The sequence below is a fragment of the Emys orbicularis genome, chromosome 1 (assembly GCF_028017835.1).
Source record: "Emys orbicularis isolate rEmyOrb1 chromosome 1, rEmyOrb1.hap1, whole genome shotgun sequence".
NCBI lineage: Eukaryota > Metazoa > Chordata > Testudines > Emydidae > Emys > Emys orbicularis.
Window position 1 is genome coordinate 171,830,991 of NC_088683.1, and position 15,830 is coordinate 171,846,820.

The 15,830-nt window shown below is 37.9% G+C and overlaps 1 protein-coding gene across 1 annotated transcript in view; it reads right to left on the reverse strand.

The window, feature by feature from the left end:
- Positions 1 to 15,672, reverse strand: part of CIP2A (cellular inhibitor of PP2A) — a 31,297-nt gene extending 15,625 nt beyond the window's left edge. The window contains exons 1-10 of the mRNA XM_065417065.1: positions 15,571 to 15,672; positions 11,840 to 11,987; positions 10,179 to 10,291; positions 6,798 to 6,892; positions 6,042 to 6,138; positions 4,373 to 4,495; positions 4,051 to 4,196; positions 3,614 to 3,689; positions 1,403 to 1,630; positions 662 to 821 (exon numbers count right to left, since the gene is read on the reverse strand). Coding sequence (XP_065273137.1) covers positions 662 to 821; positions 1,403 to 1,630; positions 3,614 to 3,689; positions 4,051 to 4,196; positions 4,373 to 4,495; positions 6,042 to 6,138; positions 6,798 to 6,892; positions 10,179 to 10,291; positions 11,840 to 11,987; positions 15,571 to 15,672 — 1,288 coding nt within the window. The remainder of the gene's footprint in view (positions 1 to 661; positions 822 to 1,402; positions 1,631 to 3,613; positions 3,690 to 4,050; positions 4,197 to 4,372; positions 4,496 to 6,041; positions 6,139 to 6,797; positions 6,893 to 10,178; positions 10,292 to 11,839; positions 11,988 to 15,570) is intronic.
- Positions 15,673 to 15,830: the final 158 nt, after the last annotated feature.

Genomic DNA, 15,830 nt, shown 5'->3' on the forward strand with positions numbered 1-15,830 from the left:
GAATTTATCAACACTGATGTGAAATAGCATAATAATAGCCCCCGCCCCTTCTTTTTTTTTTTTAAATAGATGGGACACTGACAGGGAGAAAGTGACTTGCTCAAGGTCACATGAAGTCTGTGGCAGAAACAGAACCCAGATTGCCCAAACAGCAGTCCAGGTTCTTAACCACAAAACAATCCTTTTTCTTTTGCAATCATCTAAAATCCATGGATTCTTTGCAAAAGCAACCTAGCAAGTATGTGCTACTTAAGTTTCCCCTGCAGTTTCAACTAGAAAAGGTTATTTCCTGTCATAATTGTGGGTAGTGGTACCATGTGCTATTAAACAGCTGCCTGCCACATTTCACCCTAAAGGCACCTGTACTGAATGTTAAATAAGGTCATCTCTGTATACTGGTTACAATAACTAGTAAAGTACTTTTCATCCTGAAGGATTTCAAGCTGCAAGGGAAAAGGAAAATTTAATTTTGAAGTTTCCTTTAAGGCATATTAATTTCAGGTCATCTTAATATCTTTTAAAAAAGTAAACTTTTTTTGAAAAAAAAAAAAAAAAAAAAAAAAGTGATTTTACAAGTATCTATAAAAATAGCAACTGATAAGATCTTATAATAACAGAGCTCACGTTACACCGCCAACAGGAATAACTTGCATAAGGATATTTAGCATGACGTCAATGACTTTGACCATTCTCTCACATTTCTTCTTCGCTAGTAGCTCATCCAGATTCTGTTCTGGCAACTGAAGGTGATCAAGGAGGACAGGCAGTAAAAGATCCACAAAGCGTTCAGCTGAAGTGCTGTTGCCGGTATCAATAACATCCTGCAGAGATTTAAACCACCAATCAAGGATATGCAACCTACTCCTATCTCTAGATCAGCCTACTAATTTCCTCACCTTGGTCCCCGTGACATTCATGCATCCCAGCCTAGGGGCCTCTCCAGCCCTACTCCCAACTGATCATGCTGTTTTTAGATTTACTTTTCAAACTATTGACCAGCATCATCAGATTTGAGGAAAGACTTGTTAACGACACACAATCAGCAGAGACCACCACACTTCTGCAAGTCCTTCAAAATAGCTACAATTGTTCATTATTTCTTGAAGAAATTTTAGAACCAAATGCAAGACTTTATGCATTTGGGTAACAGTTTTAATGTATATCAGATATAAGATCTAGACTGACAGTGTCCTTTTAAGGGGAAAACCAGGTTACAAAATGTGGAAGTCTAGAATGAAACATTACAGCAATTACATTTAGGGTTTATCTTCACGCTTTGCTTTCCAAATAAAAATATGTATGTGATACACAATTTATGATTTGTAAAATACAGGTGCGTGTTTCTGAATTGGATAACATATTAATTCAGATACAAGGTGACCACTAAAATCAGTCTTGGTACCTCAAATATCTCCTTGAACAATTCTAAAGCTAGAACACAACAGTTTTCAGATCCTTCCAATGGTTGGTTTAACCAGTGCACTAAAACAATAGATGGCTCTGAAGGTTTAGAACGGGCTGTGAATCTGGTACTTCCAGAGACTGGCACACCAGATGGCTCCAGTATTGTCTGACGCACAACATGACGCAGTTCAGTCACTGAACAAAAAGCAAGTAGTAATTCCAAGACCTGTACAAATCAGAAGTAGAAGAGGAGTTAAATATTTAACAGTCATGCAAATAAAGCAAATACAGTGTTTATTAGAACTGTGCACAGTGACACCTACTGCCAAGGATATCTCAGCACTTCCATGAGGGTGGATTGATTTAAAGTGATTTAAATCACTGATATTAATTATGATTTAATTCAGCAAACAGGAAATCTTGATTTATGTCACTGATTAGGAAAATAGCTAAAGTACAAATGCAAAACAAGATTATAAACAAAAGTTGATTTTCATTGGCATTTAACCATGAAAACATTTATTTGCAACTAAATATAGCCTTTACACTAAATTTGGTACTTTTTGCTACTAAGAGGATACACTATACACATTTGAGCAATTACACAGCTTAAATTAAGAATCTGAACATGTTAATGTTAGAAAATGGTGAATAATGCATTTCTTGTTTACTAAATTAACTTCAATTTGTGACTTGTGTCAAGCTGCACTTGAATAGAAATTTAAATTGAATTATTTAAACTAATATTTTTTTTAAACTACCTTAAAGTGCTGGATACATAAGAAAAAATTATCAAAACATGTTTTGCATTTAAAACGGATGTATTAAATATAAGTATTAGCTGTAGTAAAATTAATTGAACTGATTTTTCCTGGTCACAATGTTGTTCAAGATTATAGAACTAGCAGACCTCATCCTCTCAGACAGATTTTTATTCATAGATTGGAAGAGAAAACAAGCTTTTTCAGATCCCAGTCTGTTTCTCAATTTTGAATGAGCTACTCATTGAATTGAACTAGCTGAATAAAATGAAATGAAGAAAATACTCTCTCACACCAGCACAAGCGGCCACCGCTGTCAAAGCTGGTTTAGGATTTCAAGCTAATTCTAGTTCCAAGTACTTGGCCAGCGAAATCCACTAGTACAGTAGTTTGTCTCTCTAAAATTCTGGCAGCAAACACGTACTGCTTGAGTATTATTTATTTAAAGTCATTTAAATTAATATATTAGCCAGTTTAGGCCTTAAAATAAGTTGCAAAATTCAAATTTTAAATAAAATTACATTTAAAAAAATATTAAAATAAAAAAAACAATTTAAATCAATATCCACTCTCTCATTAAAAATGAAATCATCATCCACCCTGGTTTCCATTACAAAAGATCACTCAGTTGCTTGCAGCTTCCTCAGAACATTATTCTATTAAAGAAATTAGGTATACTTGCTCTCTTTTACGGGCAATTATTTTTCTATGAAGTTAGCAGGTTCAAATTCCCTAAAATGTAGATATCCCTTTAAATGGTCAGATGGAAACCCAACTAATTTGACCAAGTTATCAGGCTTATTTAAAAGAAAACAAAACAACACATTGCCCATGCACACTGGATGTTAAACAATAAGACTATTGCCCAGCAATCTATTGGCAGTGCACATGTGTATATATACTAGGATATTAATGGATGAAAATGTACACATTCACAAAAGAAGAGATTTTAAATAATGAACCTCTAGGAACCTTCACATATCAAGCATTTATCTTTTTGTTCACTAGTAGACTCAATGTCCAACACATTAAAATGATTTAGCATTTATCGTCTGCCATGTTGTAAAATTCATTTTAGGAAGGTTTACAAAAACCTTTAAAAATAGCTACGTTTACATTATATGCAAGGTACAACTGCAAATAATATTTAACCTGTAAAATTTCCAGGTTGCAGTATGACTATTAATCTTCAAAACAAGAGGAATTATTTCATTTTATGAATGGTGAAATTGACGCAGAGATTAATTGCCTTATCCCAGAATGTACTGAGCACCTTCAACTCCCACTGACTTTAATAGGACTTAGGTTTCAAGAGCTACTGAACACCTGTGAGAGAGATTTGCTTAAGGCCACAAAGTAACTAGAGACAGTATTAGAAGTTATGAGCTCCTAATTTGGGCCAAATGCTTGGTAAATTAGATTGCATAGTTTCTCTCACTATAAAATACCTTTGATGATGAATCAGGATCCCTTCCATGAAGAAGGCCTAATACTTGATTGAGGCATGAGGTGAAGTGTTCATATCTAGATTATAAATGAGAAATAAACTTAGCTCTTACTTCAATGAAGTAGTTACTCGATTAAACATTTATGAACAGCAGTGGATTAAAATGCCCTCTCCCAGCTCCATTCCTAGAATGGTTATGAAAAGCCAATAGGAAGAAATAAAAGCCAAAGAAAGCATCCTCAACCTTGTAACTGCTATATTTTAAAAGCCTAAGCTATACTTTAAAAATCACTTTCTCCTGAAGCTTGTTTTTGTATTTTATGTTGCTATCTAAAGAATTTTTTTTTATTAGGAACTCAGGATATTAAGTTTCTTTCATCATTATTTGAAGATGAGTCTAAAACTGCAACTGGCTAATTTTACAAAGTGAAGTCATACCTAGTAAGATAATCTGCAATTTTGGGATTCTTCAGCAGATCCATGAGTAGATCAACAGAATATTTTCTTGTCAGTGTGCCATCGCCATTTACAAGAATGTTGAATATTAACTGAAATGTCTGATGAATGTTTCGGGCATGGAAGAGCTAATAAAAGGAAATGAGAGCTATTTATGCTACACCACCAATAAATCATCTCCCACTAGTAAAACAAACTACAGTCAGAAAAACCGACCCAGTCATTATGGTTATTTGATAGTTTTACACAAAGTTTAGAAATTTCAATGAGATTTTCATAACAAGACTCCAAAATATTTACTTACCTTTTCTCCAACTTCTTCATTTAAAGTAAGGCTTGATAATATTGAAAGTGCAAACACAACCATAGTTAAACTACTATGGGCCAAGAAACTGATCAAGGTACGATAGAAACCCTTCACGTCATTCTATAGCAAAAAGGAGAAACTCGTTAGCATTTGACAGTTTTAATGAGAACATAATTGACAGAACTGTCTGAAATAATGATTTATAAATAAGGATTCAAGTTAGCCTAAAAACTATTCTAAGGTGATACCCAGAAAGAGGGCAGTGAATTACATGGGAAATATACAAAATGTGATTACGACATAAGGCACATACTGGTATGAAAAGCATCCTCTAGAACAGAGATTTTAAGTCAAACTTGAATGGTAAAGAAAAAGGGGAGGGAGGATTTTCACCCTCATTTTGCAAGATGAATGGAATGCTATTTCATGAACACAAGTCTTTGTAGATAAAAGTTAGCTATCGTAAATGGACACCTGATTCCTGTCTAATTCAGCTATATTTTTTTCTTTATAAATATCAGGGTTACAATGGAAGTCTACTCTCAATGTCATCTATGGAAGAATTAACTTCTCCACATGCTGGAAATAACTATGTATGCTCCTAAATACTTTGGCAAAGCTGAGGGTAGATTTCACATTTCCATTTTATTCCCTTGTAGTCTTAATTAGGGTAAGAATTATTTGGTGAACATTTTAGCTTTAGTTTGCCCTAAGGAACCAGGAGTAGGGTGTTAACTACTCCACAGGCTTTTAAGTAGAATCCTGTGTACTCTAATTCTGCAGCACTAGACTTCACCTCATGGCACAAAATTATGTTTGGAGCCTTTATCATAGTAGAGAAATTTAAAAAACAACCAAGACAAGCCAAATATAAAGCAACAGGATGATGCCTGCTTGAGTCTACAGGGAAGCTAACTGAGATGTGGATTTCCCCTTTCACTTTAATCTGGATTAATTCCTCTGGCATGGAATCTGTCTTTTTCTCCCATAAAATGCCACAATTTTTCCACTTTGCTGTGAATTCATCACTCAGCTACAAACCATAGTTAACATTAATTTGTGCAGTGGTGGGAACAATGATGAAAGGTATATTACTGTTGAATAAACTTGTGTCGATGCAGAATAAGGGCATGAATCCAACACCAAGATCAGGGGTGATGTTTGCTTTCTTCTCGGAAAGGCAAAAGCCTTTCATATTCAAGTTATGCCAAAAATCAACACTGGTTGCCCAAATCCATCTACAATATTAACATTAAAACGGTCTCACGTTAAAGGTATAGAGAAGATGCCATGCTTTTACACTGACAAAATTTAGCTTCTCCCACAAGATCTCAACTGGTGGGTCAGCTTCAGACCTCAACTTAATCTTTCACTAAAGATGCATGGAAGCAGCATGTGCAATCTGAACTGGATGGTAATGGTGTGAAAAAAGCACAGAGAAGGGTAGGCGCTCCACATTATCCCACTGATCATTTCCCCCAATTTTAAAGTGGCACTGCAAGCTCTGGAGGGAAAGTTGGAATCATCACTGCTACATGAGGGACGGGTAGAAACAGGATGTCTGTGAAAAAGTGAGCTCTAAGTCCTCAAATGATCAGATTCAGACTACTCTCTTCCTTTCCTCTATCCCCAGAAGAGAAAGTACATAATCAGAGAAGTTTCTTACCAAAGATTTTATATGAGCTTGAACAGAGAGATTGTGTCGACAAAGATTTGCCATTAGTCCCAAACACGGTATCGTTAATTCATCTTCTGTTGACTGACTAAAAAAGTTCCACAGGACTTAAGAATTTAATAGTTACAGCCATTTAGCTTCATTTATATATTCAGAATTCAATGAAATCTCCTTCTATGCATAAACATTCATCCAAATTACAGTCATGTATTAAAGACATTTATAAACTTGCAATACATATTCAGTATGGAAAAGCTACCCACAATACAAGCGTAAGACCAATCACATGACAGTTCACTCATGTCTATGGTCCTAAACCTGCAATGAGCTTCAGGTGCATGTATTAAAGTCACTAGAGCTCTACACAGGCACAGCGATCTGCCAGGACAAAGCTTGTTGTAGAGTTGGTGGCTCAAATTGTGAAATAAGTCTAAATGCCAGGCAGAAGTGTTCTCACTGCTATTTTAGTTTTTTGGTTTATTTCTTTCTTTATCTTATTTCTTCAAAAAGCTTAAATTCTCCTTAAACTCTACCAGCTGTAGAGTAAATGCCCCATCTTTGAATATTCTTTGCAACAATAGCACTTTGAAAGAGACAAAATGTCTGGTGATTTAGAAGTGATTACTACATAATTAATGCCACATCCAAAGCTTGTGAAATAACAAATTAATGAAGCTATTAAAGAAAGTTTAGAAATGTGTTTAGCTAAAGATTTCTCCCCAAAAAGAAAACTGAACACATACTTACACATGATGCATTAGGAATAAAATCAATTCGTCAATATGAGTGCTGGCATGGAAAACTCGGACATTGTAGGTTAATCTCTGCAGAAGTTGAATACTCTGAAGAAATAAAACCAAGTCAATTATATAGCCTTCCCACAACATTCTACTGTAGAACATGGACATTTGGTGTTAAGACTACAGAGGATACTTCTCTACAGTTTAATGCAGGGGTTGGGACAGAGGATACTTCTCTACAGTTCAAACTGGGGGTTGGGACCACTCAGGGTCATGAGATTATTACATGGGGGTTCGCGAGCTGCCAGCCTCCACCCCAAACCCCCGTTCACCTCAAGCATTTATAATGGTGTTAAATATATAAAAATGTGTTTTTAATTTATAGGGGGGGGGTCGCACTCAGAGGCTTGCTATGTGAAAGGGGTCACCAGTACAAAAGTTTGAGAACCACTGGTTTAATGCGTAATAAGAATAAGCAGTGTTAATTTTGAGACTTGAATCACGTTTAGATCTCGTAAGTAGAAAGTTATGGTGTTACAGAAACAATGTAGTATTGATACATGTGGGATATTCACTTAGCATATCTTTACTTATTTAATGAAAGCAAGGTAACAATCTTGGATTAGTACATTTGAATGCTCACAAACACATATGACTTGCTTAGGAATAGGCTGCCCAGTTCTCTCACACAGCTTGGCCAATAAACTTGCAATGAGGTGGAGGGGTTCTCTATATTTAACTGGGTTTCAGTGAGGCTCCTGAATTTTTTTTTGAACAAATCCCATATAACTATTTAGAGACCTCCAAAATGTAATCTACAACAGCAATAGTATATTGTAAGTAGACATGCATATTAAGAACAGTATAATTATTTAATATGAAGGTTTTTTCCCCAAAGGAGTATGGCTTTTTTGTCAAAATGGAAATTTCCATAGGAAATGTCTGTTTACAACAAAAATTTTCCTACAAACTCTACTATAAATACCCCCCAACTCCCCTTTTTATGTGCAGAGAAATGAGTTTACTCATTCAACTTCCCAAAGTAGCTAATTTGAGATTTGACTGTAAACCTTTACATAGCATAGCAAAGGATATCACCCAAATATATAACTTAAGTTAAAATTTCTAAGTTAGGGAAGTGGGGACAAATATAAATAGGCTGGTTGCCACCACCGCCATCCTAGACACTTCATTGCTATTTTAAATGGGAATTTTCAGACTGAGAGAAGCTTTCATATGTTAAACACCAGACAAACCCATGAGCTGCCTGAGTCGCCTGGTGCCTTAACAGTCCCTCACAGGCCCTGTGACCTCGGGAAGTCCCCTTAGATCAAAAGAGATGGGCTGCAATGGTGACTCAATCTGGTCCCTGCAGATCCCTGTCTAAACACTACCAAAGGAGTGCAGCATTGCAGGCAGATCCTGTTCTTTTGTCTGTCGTCTCCACCATAAAGAAAGAGCTGCAACACAAGGATGGCAGAGAAATGACAGCTGGCAGACTAGTACCAGCTAAAAGAAAATCTCTAGGGGTTAAAAAAAGCATTGCCAAATGCTCTTGGTTAATAAAGAGGACAGACCAAAACCAGTGAAATCAATCTGGGGAGGACTGCTTTAAGAAGAATGAGTAGGATCTGGCTGCAGCTGTTGGTGGCAGAACATAAATGGCAGGGTCTAAAAAACGTACAGCCATGCCCATTCTTCCTTGGATGATAGGTCTGGTTCTGCCTTCAAATAGCTGTAAACAGATGGAAGAACGAAAACATGGACCCACTGTAAGTAACCTGCAGACCTTCAGTGGGAAAAAGCCAGTTTTCCCTTCATTAATGACTGATGCTAGAGTAGACACAAATAAGTTGACCAGAGAATCAGTGTCTATAGGTATTTATATCACTCATTCTTCCGTCTATGAAAGGGGATAGAGATGTCTGTCTCCTTTGTAAAGTGCTTTGAGATCTACAGATGAAGAGTGCTGCAAGAGATGGGGGATTAAAAGGGTCTGTAACAAAAATTTAAAGATGGAAATATACAAGACAGAGATATGTCAGACTATCAAGAGCGATATCCTTAAAGCTAAATACTTGCTTCAAAACAACAGAAAATGAACCCACTCCCCCCCACACACACTAGCTTCTTGAAGTAAACATTGCCAATTTCTAAGTCAATAATTCTTCTAAATTAGAGCAGGGTGAAAACACAAGATAAAAGTAAATAAGCAGTTTACCGTAAGTAAATACTGAAAAGTAGACCTAAAACCATTTGTACATCACATAGATACTACGATGATGGCGTTATATATAGAAAACTTTGAGACAGTAAATAAAATATACAACTTAAATACTTTGATTCTATATAATCAGGGAGATCACCTTGAACAATGTTTCTCAAACGCGGCCACCAGGGACTCTTCTTGCGGCCACAGACTCCTGGGCAGCGATTGGGGAGGGGAAGCAGTGGCCCCTCTCCTGGGGCTGCTGGCAGGGGTTGGGCCCTGTTCCTTTCTGGAGCCACAAATGCCAGAGGAGCAGGCAGATGATGTGAGTTCCCCACATTCCCAGGGGCAGTGGGGCTTGGGCTTCCAGCTTCCGCCCTGGGGTGGTGGGCGGCAGGCTGTGGGGCTCCGTCCCCCGGCTGCAGGCCTTCAAGCTCAGGCTGCAGGCTCACCAACCCCCGCAATGTCGCTGGACCCTGCCACTTCCCTCAGCCCTCCATTGCCCCTGGCCCCAGCTGCCTCCAAACCCACCTCTCTATTCAGGGCTTAATTTGTTGCCCGGCTTGTGCCGGGGCTGAATAACTCTGCTGTGAAAAGCGATATTTGTATGTTTGTTAACATCACTCTTCACTGCCTCCAAGCTATATAGTAAGTCTTCTGTTTAAAGTGATATTAGCAAATATACAAGTATCAGTTTTCACAGCAGTAGACTTACTATCTAGCAAGTCTTTAAAAAAAAGGAATGAAAAGAGCAAAAGAAACAACAAAAAAGACAAGACCATGCAAAGCACCTTATTTTGTTTCTATTCTGTTTATGTCCAGTAAAGAAGAGAGACAATTGTACATTATTTTTTATTATTGAGTCAGCAAAAAACCTATTTAAATAAATTACAATTTGGACATGTATATGTGCATATTTGTTTTTCTTAAAGTTAAGTATTTTAAGAAAAATTGTCAGAGCAGCCACCACCAAGAGTTGGTGGCTGCACTCTAAGGCCACCAAAACATTTCTTGTGAGAATCCCTGACCTTGAGTTTCCTAAAATGCACGATTTCTATTAGGGATCCCTGCTTATTAAAATATAGCATTTTTGCTTTTGTTATACATTTTTGAGAATAGACTCTTTAGAAGAATTAACTCTATGATACAAATAAAATATTAAGCATTACTTTGTCTTACCTGTAACAATACTGGATCATTAGGATTGGTAGAGCTTCGGTGAACCACTCCTGCCAGCACGCTAGTCAAATTATAAGTATTCTGAAGAACTTCTCTGGTCTCTTTGTCCAAAACTACAGTGTAAAGGCGTTTGTTAAAGTCCTGCCCAACAGCAGTTAATAATAAAAGCAATATTAGCTAGCAGTCTGAGCACTGAATTGGGAACCAGTAACTCTGAGCTGTATCCCTTTGTTGTGTGGGTTTTTTTTTTTGGTTTTTTTGTTGTTGTTTTTTTTAAACCAGCTCTGTAACTTTTTACATGCTCTGTGACCATGAGCAAGTCAAAACTTCTCTCTGCTTGTTCCAGACTACCTTTTGCCCAAATGCAACATGAGACCACTACCACTTACTTCACAGGATGTTGTAAGGACCATTCTACCCTGTCTAAAAAACCCTCTTGAAGTATTATAGGCCAGCTGCGCAAAACTGTCAAGCAGCTTTATTAGCCTACACAGAAAAATCTACTTGTAGTTCTTCAACCAAGATTGGGGGGGTAGAGCCCTCAAAACTAAGTTTACAAACACTGCAAGATAGAACTACTCTTTACTCTAGTGAGTAAACAAGCAGACTTTTACAAAGGTGATCACTGCCTTTACAAACTATCCAGTGTCAAGTCTACCTCTAACCATGACCCATCACCCTCAGATCACAAGACACAGAAAAGAACTTAATAAGCTTAAAACAGGCATTTTGTCTAGGTTACTGCTACACATAAAAAAAAAATTAAAAACAAACAAACAAACAAACAAACCACTGTTTCAAGCTCTAGGAACCCATAAAAATCCTTACCAATTTTTTTTTTTTTCAAAACAGACTCCAACTACCCCATATTATACCAACATACAACCAAATGTAATAAACCTAAGAAGACCAGCCCCCTTCAAATGCTCTGCAACCTCATTCATTTCCCAACTTTTATGGGCTAAATGCCAGAAAGAAAAGATCATCCTTCAAGCATGCCCTGGAGATTGGCTTGAATCAGCCTTAGTCTGTTAAAGAGCAGAAGCAAGTTCCAAATGTGCAGCCCCGTAACAAATGCCCTGCCAGCAACCCTCTCTTTTATACCTCAGACACTTCTGCTAACTGCAACTGTGGAAGAATCTCAAAGGGAAAGCAGCTGTCAAAGAAAATGAATACTGCAAGTGTCATTCATCAGTTACACAAGCTAGGCTGATGGAGAGAGAGAGAGAAACCCTCATGCTTTGGAACGTAAAACAACCACTAACTATATGGATTTAGGAACAAACTTTTCCTATGGGTATATTAGATAGCTGTCAAGCACAGGAGCTTTTACAGAATTCTCTGAAGCATCTGGTACGGGCCAAATTAGAGACGATACTAAAACAGATGGATATTTTTTCTGATTCAGTTTGGCAATTTCTGTGCTCCCATAGAAGGCAAGAAAACTAAATACTTGTTAATTTTGTTATAGTACAGAGTTAATTATTCCGCATCCCTCAAATCAATGCAATTTACACAGATAATATACAAATAATATAGCAGATAACTCACCTGCGCATGCAACCTTTCACTGATTCCAACTGTTTTAAGACTTATTAAAAATCTTTAAAAATTTAGCCTTAATTCCCCTAAGAGAAAAGTTAAAGATGTGAACAAGTTACCTAGTTGTGACAGCAAAGTAATCACAGACAGGATTAGACATGGACTTATATTTGGGTCCTCAATGAGCTCTACTAGACAGCTGAGACATTCACTTGGCAGTATTTGGTTTGATGCAAACAATCTTGTTAGCTTCAATCCAGAGATAACCTAAAAAGACATTTTAAATTAAATAAGTATTATATAACTGCAACAATATTTGTCTCAGTTCAGCAGAAGATTCAGAGAGGAGTCGTATTTTCAGTTCAATACAATATACTGCCAACACCAGTGGCATCATTGACAGCACACGGATACTTTCGCTTGCCTCTTTTAGCTCACTTTTGTTGAATTTGTAGAATTCTGGAAATATGTTTTTGATTACTGTATGTGTGTCCTTCATATTTGAAAAACATGTATTTCTTCCGTTTCAGACTCATAATTAACAGTTGGATTATTTTGTGCACAGCACTACCAATTATACCACTGGGAATTGATTTTAAGTTAACAGCTGCTGCGTGAACACAAATCATTACTAGTTTATAAATACAAAAATACTACAAGTCTGTATTTGTACATAAGAAACATACAGCACCAGGTAAATTACCCATCAGTTTATGCATCTTTTAGGATACAAAAAATATTGGTTTTACATAGCCTGGAAATGTATTGTTTGAACAGAAGGTTTGAAAACTAGTTCCCAATTAAATATGATAGATTAATGCCTTTTTATTGAAATTCTGTGTCTTACTGTGAATTATGTTGTACAAAGATATGAAATATCATTCACAAACAACATTCTGCTAATCTGTTGCGTTAAAGAACCAAGGCAGGAAAGACTGAACTCTGTTTCTTCAACTCCAAATTAGGGGGTGCCAAAGAATGACTTGTTTTCTTTAATGTAGAACCGTCAAATTCACTAAAATACGCTGGAATTAATCTCATTTTAACTCTACAGCCTATACCATGGAATAATTTGCTACAACTAGTTTATACAATAGACAACAAAAAAAGTTACAGCAGTTATGTCTACAGTTGGTTGCTATAGACAAGAACAAAAATGAACATGAAAGATTTACAGACATACTCATTAAAACATTAAATTAATTATCTGCATTTGAGCATATTTTGAAAGTTATGCAACTGACAATTTCAGTTGTAAAGCATTCATGTACCATTCATAACTCGCACCAGTAGACTGTCAAGTGCATTTTGGGAAAACAAGGTTGATTAGGGTTTTAACTGGGGCTGTCAATTAATCGCAGTTAACTCACACAATTAACTCAAAAAATTAATCACAATTAAAAAAATTAATCGCGATTAATCACAGTTTTAATTGTACTGTTCAACAATAGAATACCAATTGAAATTTATTAAATATTTTGGATGTTTTTCTACATTTTCATATATATTGTAATCTGTGTCGTAATTGAATTCAAAGTGTATATTTTTTTATTACAAATATTTGCACTGTAAACATGATAAACAAAAGAAATAGTATTTTTCAATTCACCTCATACAAGTCCTGTAGTGCAATCTCTTTATCATGAAAGTACAACTTACAAATGTAGATTTTTTTGTCAAAAACAAAACAATGTAAAATTTTAGCACCTACAAGTCCTACTTCTTGTTCAGCCAATCGCTCAGACAAGCAAGTTTGTTACATTTATGGGAGATAATGCTGCCCTCTTCTTTATTACAAGATCACCAGAAAGTGAGAACAGACATTTGCATGGCAATTTTGGAGCTGGCATTGCAAGGTATTTACATGCCAGACATGCTAAACATTCGTATACCCCTTCATGCTTCAGCCACCATTCCAGATGACATGCTTCCATGCTGATGATGCTCGGCATGGAATTAAATTTGTTAATTAAATTTGTGATTGATCTCCTTTGGTAAGATATGTCCCCTGCTCTGTTTTACCCGCATTCTGCCATATATTTCATGTTATAGGAGTCTCGAATGATGACCCAGAACGTTGTTCATTTTAAGAACACTTTCACTGCAGATTTCATAAAATGCAAAGAAAGTACCAATGTTTGATTTCTAAAGATAGCTACGGCACTCGACCCAAGGTTTAAGAATCTGAAGTGCCTTCCAAAATCTGAGAGGGACTAGGTGTGGAGAGCATGCTTTCAGAAGTCTTAAAAGAGCAACACTCCAATGCGGAAACTACAGAACCTGAACCACCAAAAAAGAAAATCAACCTTCTGCTGGTGGCATCTGACTCAGATTATGAAAATGAACATGCGTCGGTCCGCACTGCTTTGGATTGTTATTGAGCAGAACCCATCATCAGCATGGACTCATGTCCTCTGGAATGGTGGTTGAAGCATGAAGGGTCATGAATCTTTAGCACATCTGGCATGTAAATATCTTGTGATGCCGGCTACAACAGTACAATGTCCCTTGACAGCCCTAGTTTTAACATGTATTTGGATTTTTTTTTTTTAACCCTATCCACAGGGTTGGGGAAGGAGGCTTTAACTGTAAATACACATGTTATAAAATAGGAAATTGCTTCATTCAAGTCTCACCCCATGGATTTGTTTGTTAATATTTACAATTTTTAGTTATGAAATGACCCCAGTGTATGATCTGTAGATCAAACTAAGAAGTGCTTTGGAGTCCTTAAGAGACTACATAAATGCAGAATACTATTATTAAATGACAGCAAGAAAGTATTAGCATATCTTCTACAGAGACAATCATCCTGAAGCTTTGACCAATTTAATAAGTTTAAAAGTCTCAAGTGTATACCTGCCTTTTAGGCTCCCTGACAGTTTTCATTGTTTTGTTTTATAAATGCATATTTTTTTAAAAGTGTTTTCCTTGACTCTATGCCTGTATGAAAGGTCCAAACGAGGAACAGGGCAAATTGACTTACTACACAGTGGAAGCTATAAAACTGATCATACTCAAAAAGTAATTAACTATATACAGAAAAAAAGTTTCCCTCTAATCATGTCAGTTACAGTTATAGGCCAAGTTGTGTCCCCAGAAACAACAGGAAACAACAATATTTCCAAAGAGAAGTGCGATTTTAAAGACAATGATTTCTTTAACAAGAACCAGCAGCAAACATGGGAAGAGACTCTACAGAGGTAGGGGGCAATCAAACCAGGGGCTCAATGGTCCATGCAGGGGCAAGAACAGCCTGACTGAACTGAGCTAGTCTCCTCTGTAAACGCATTTGCAATCCAGTTGCAGCTTCAAATTAATTCAACAACAAAAGGCAAGGATGGGGAGAGAAGGAGATCAAGGCGACTAAATAAAAACACTGGGTGCATGACCCCAGGAACGTGATGGGGCTGCCGCTTTGTCAACCCCTGGCATTAAAAAAAAAAAAAAAAAAAAAGGCGGCAAGCGCAAAGACACCACCAGGTGGATTTCGCTGACAGAAGAGGGTGAGATTTAAGAGGCAGCACAGATTGGGAGGGCTCGTTTTGCTACCCGGGGGCCACACCACGGGGCGGGCGAGTTTAATGCACCTGAGTCACATTTCCAAGTTTAACACGGATTTTTTTTAAAAGTGACACGCCCCCCCCGCTGATCCCGGGACTCCCGGAGCTGGGGCTTTAAGAAAACACCCACCCAATACTGTGGGACCCAGAGTTATTCCCCCGAGCAGAGAGAAGTCAGCGCGGCGGGCGAGGAGCCCCCAGCCCGACGAGGGGTGTGAGGCAGGAAGCTGCGCGGTTCCCGGTCCCGTCTCTCCCGGGGGCCCCGGGCCGACCGCGCGCGCGCTCACCTCCAGACTGCGCTGCAGCTGCGCCGCGTGGGGCGGGCTCTTGGCGGCCCGGTACTGGGTGGCGGCCAGCAGCAGGGACTTCATACAGGCCGAGGCGTCCATGCCGCTGCCGCCCCGCCCGGCGCCTCACGCGCGCAGCCGGCTCGCAATCGTATTTGGCGCCCGCGCCGCCATCTTAGCTCCGAGAGCGTCCGAACCCGGAACCCCCGCGCGGTGCATGACGGGACCGGCGCTAGCTGAGGCGGTCGCCATGGCGCTGT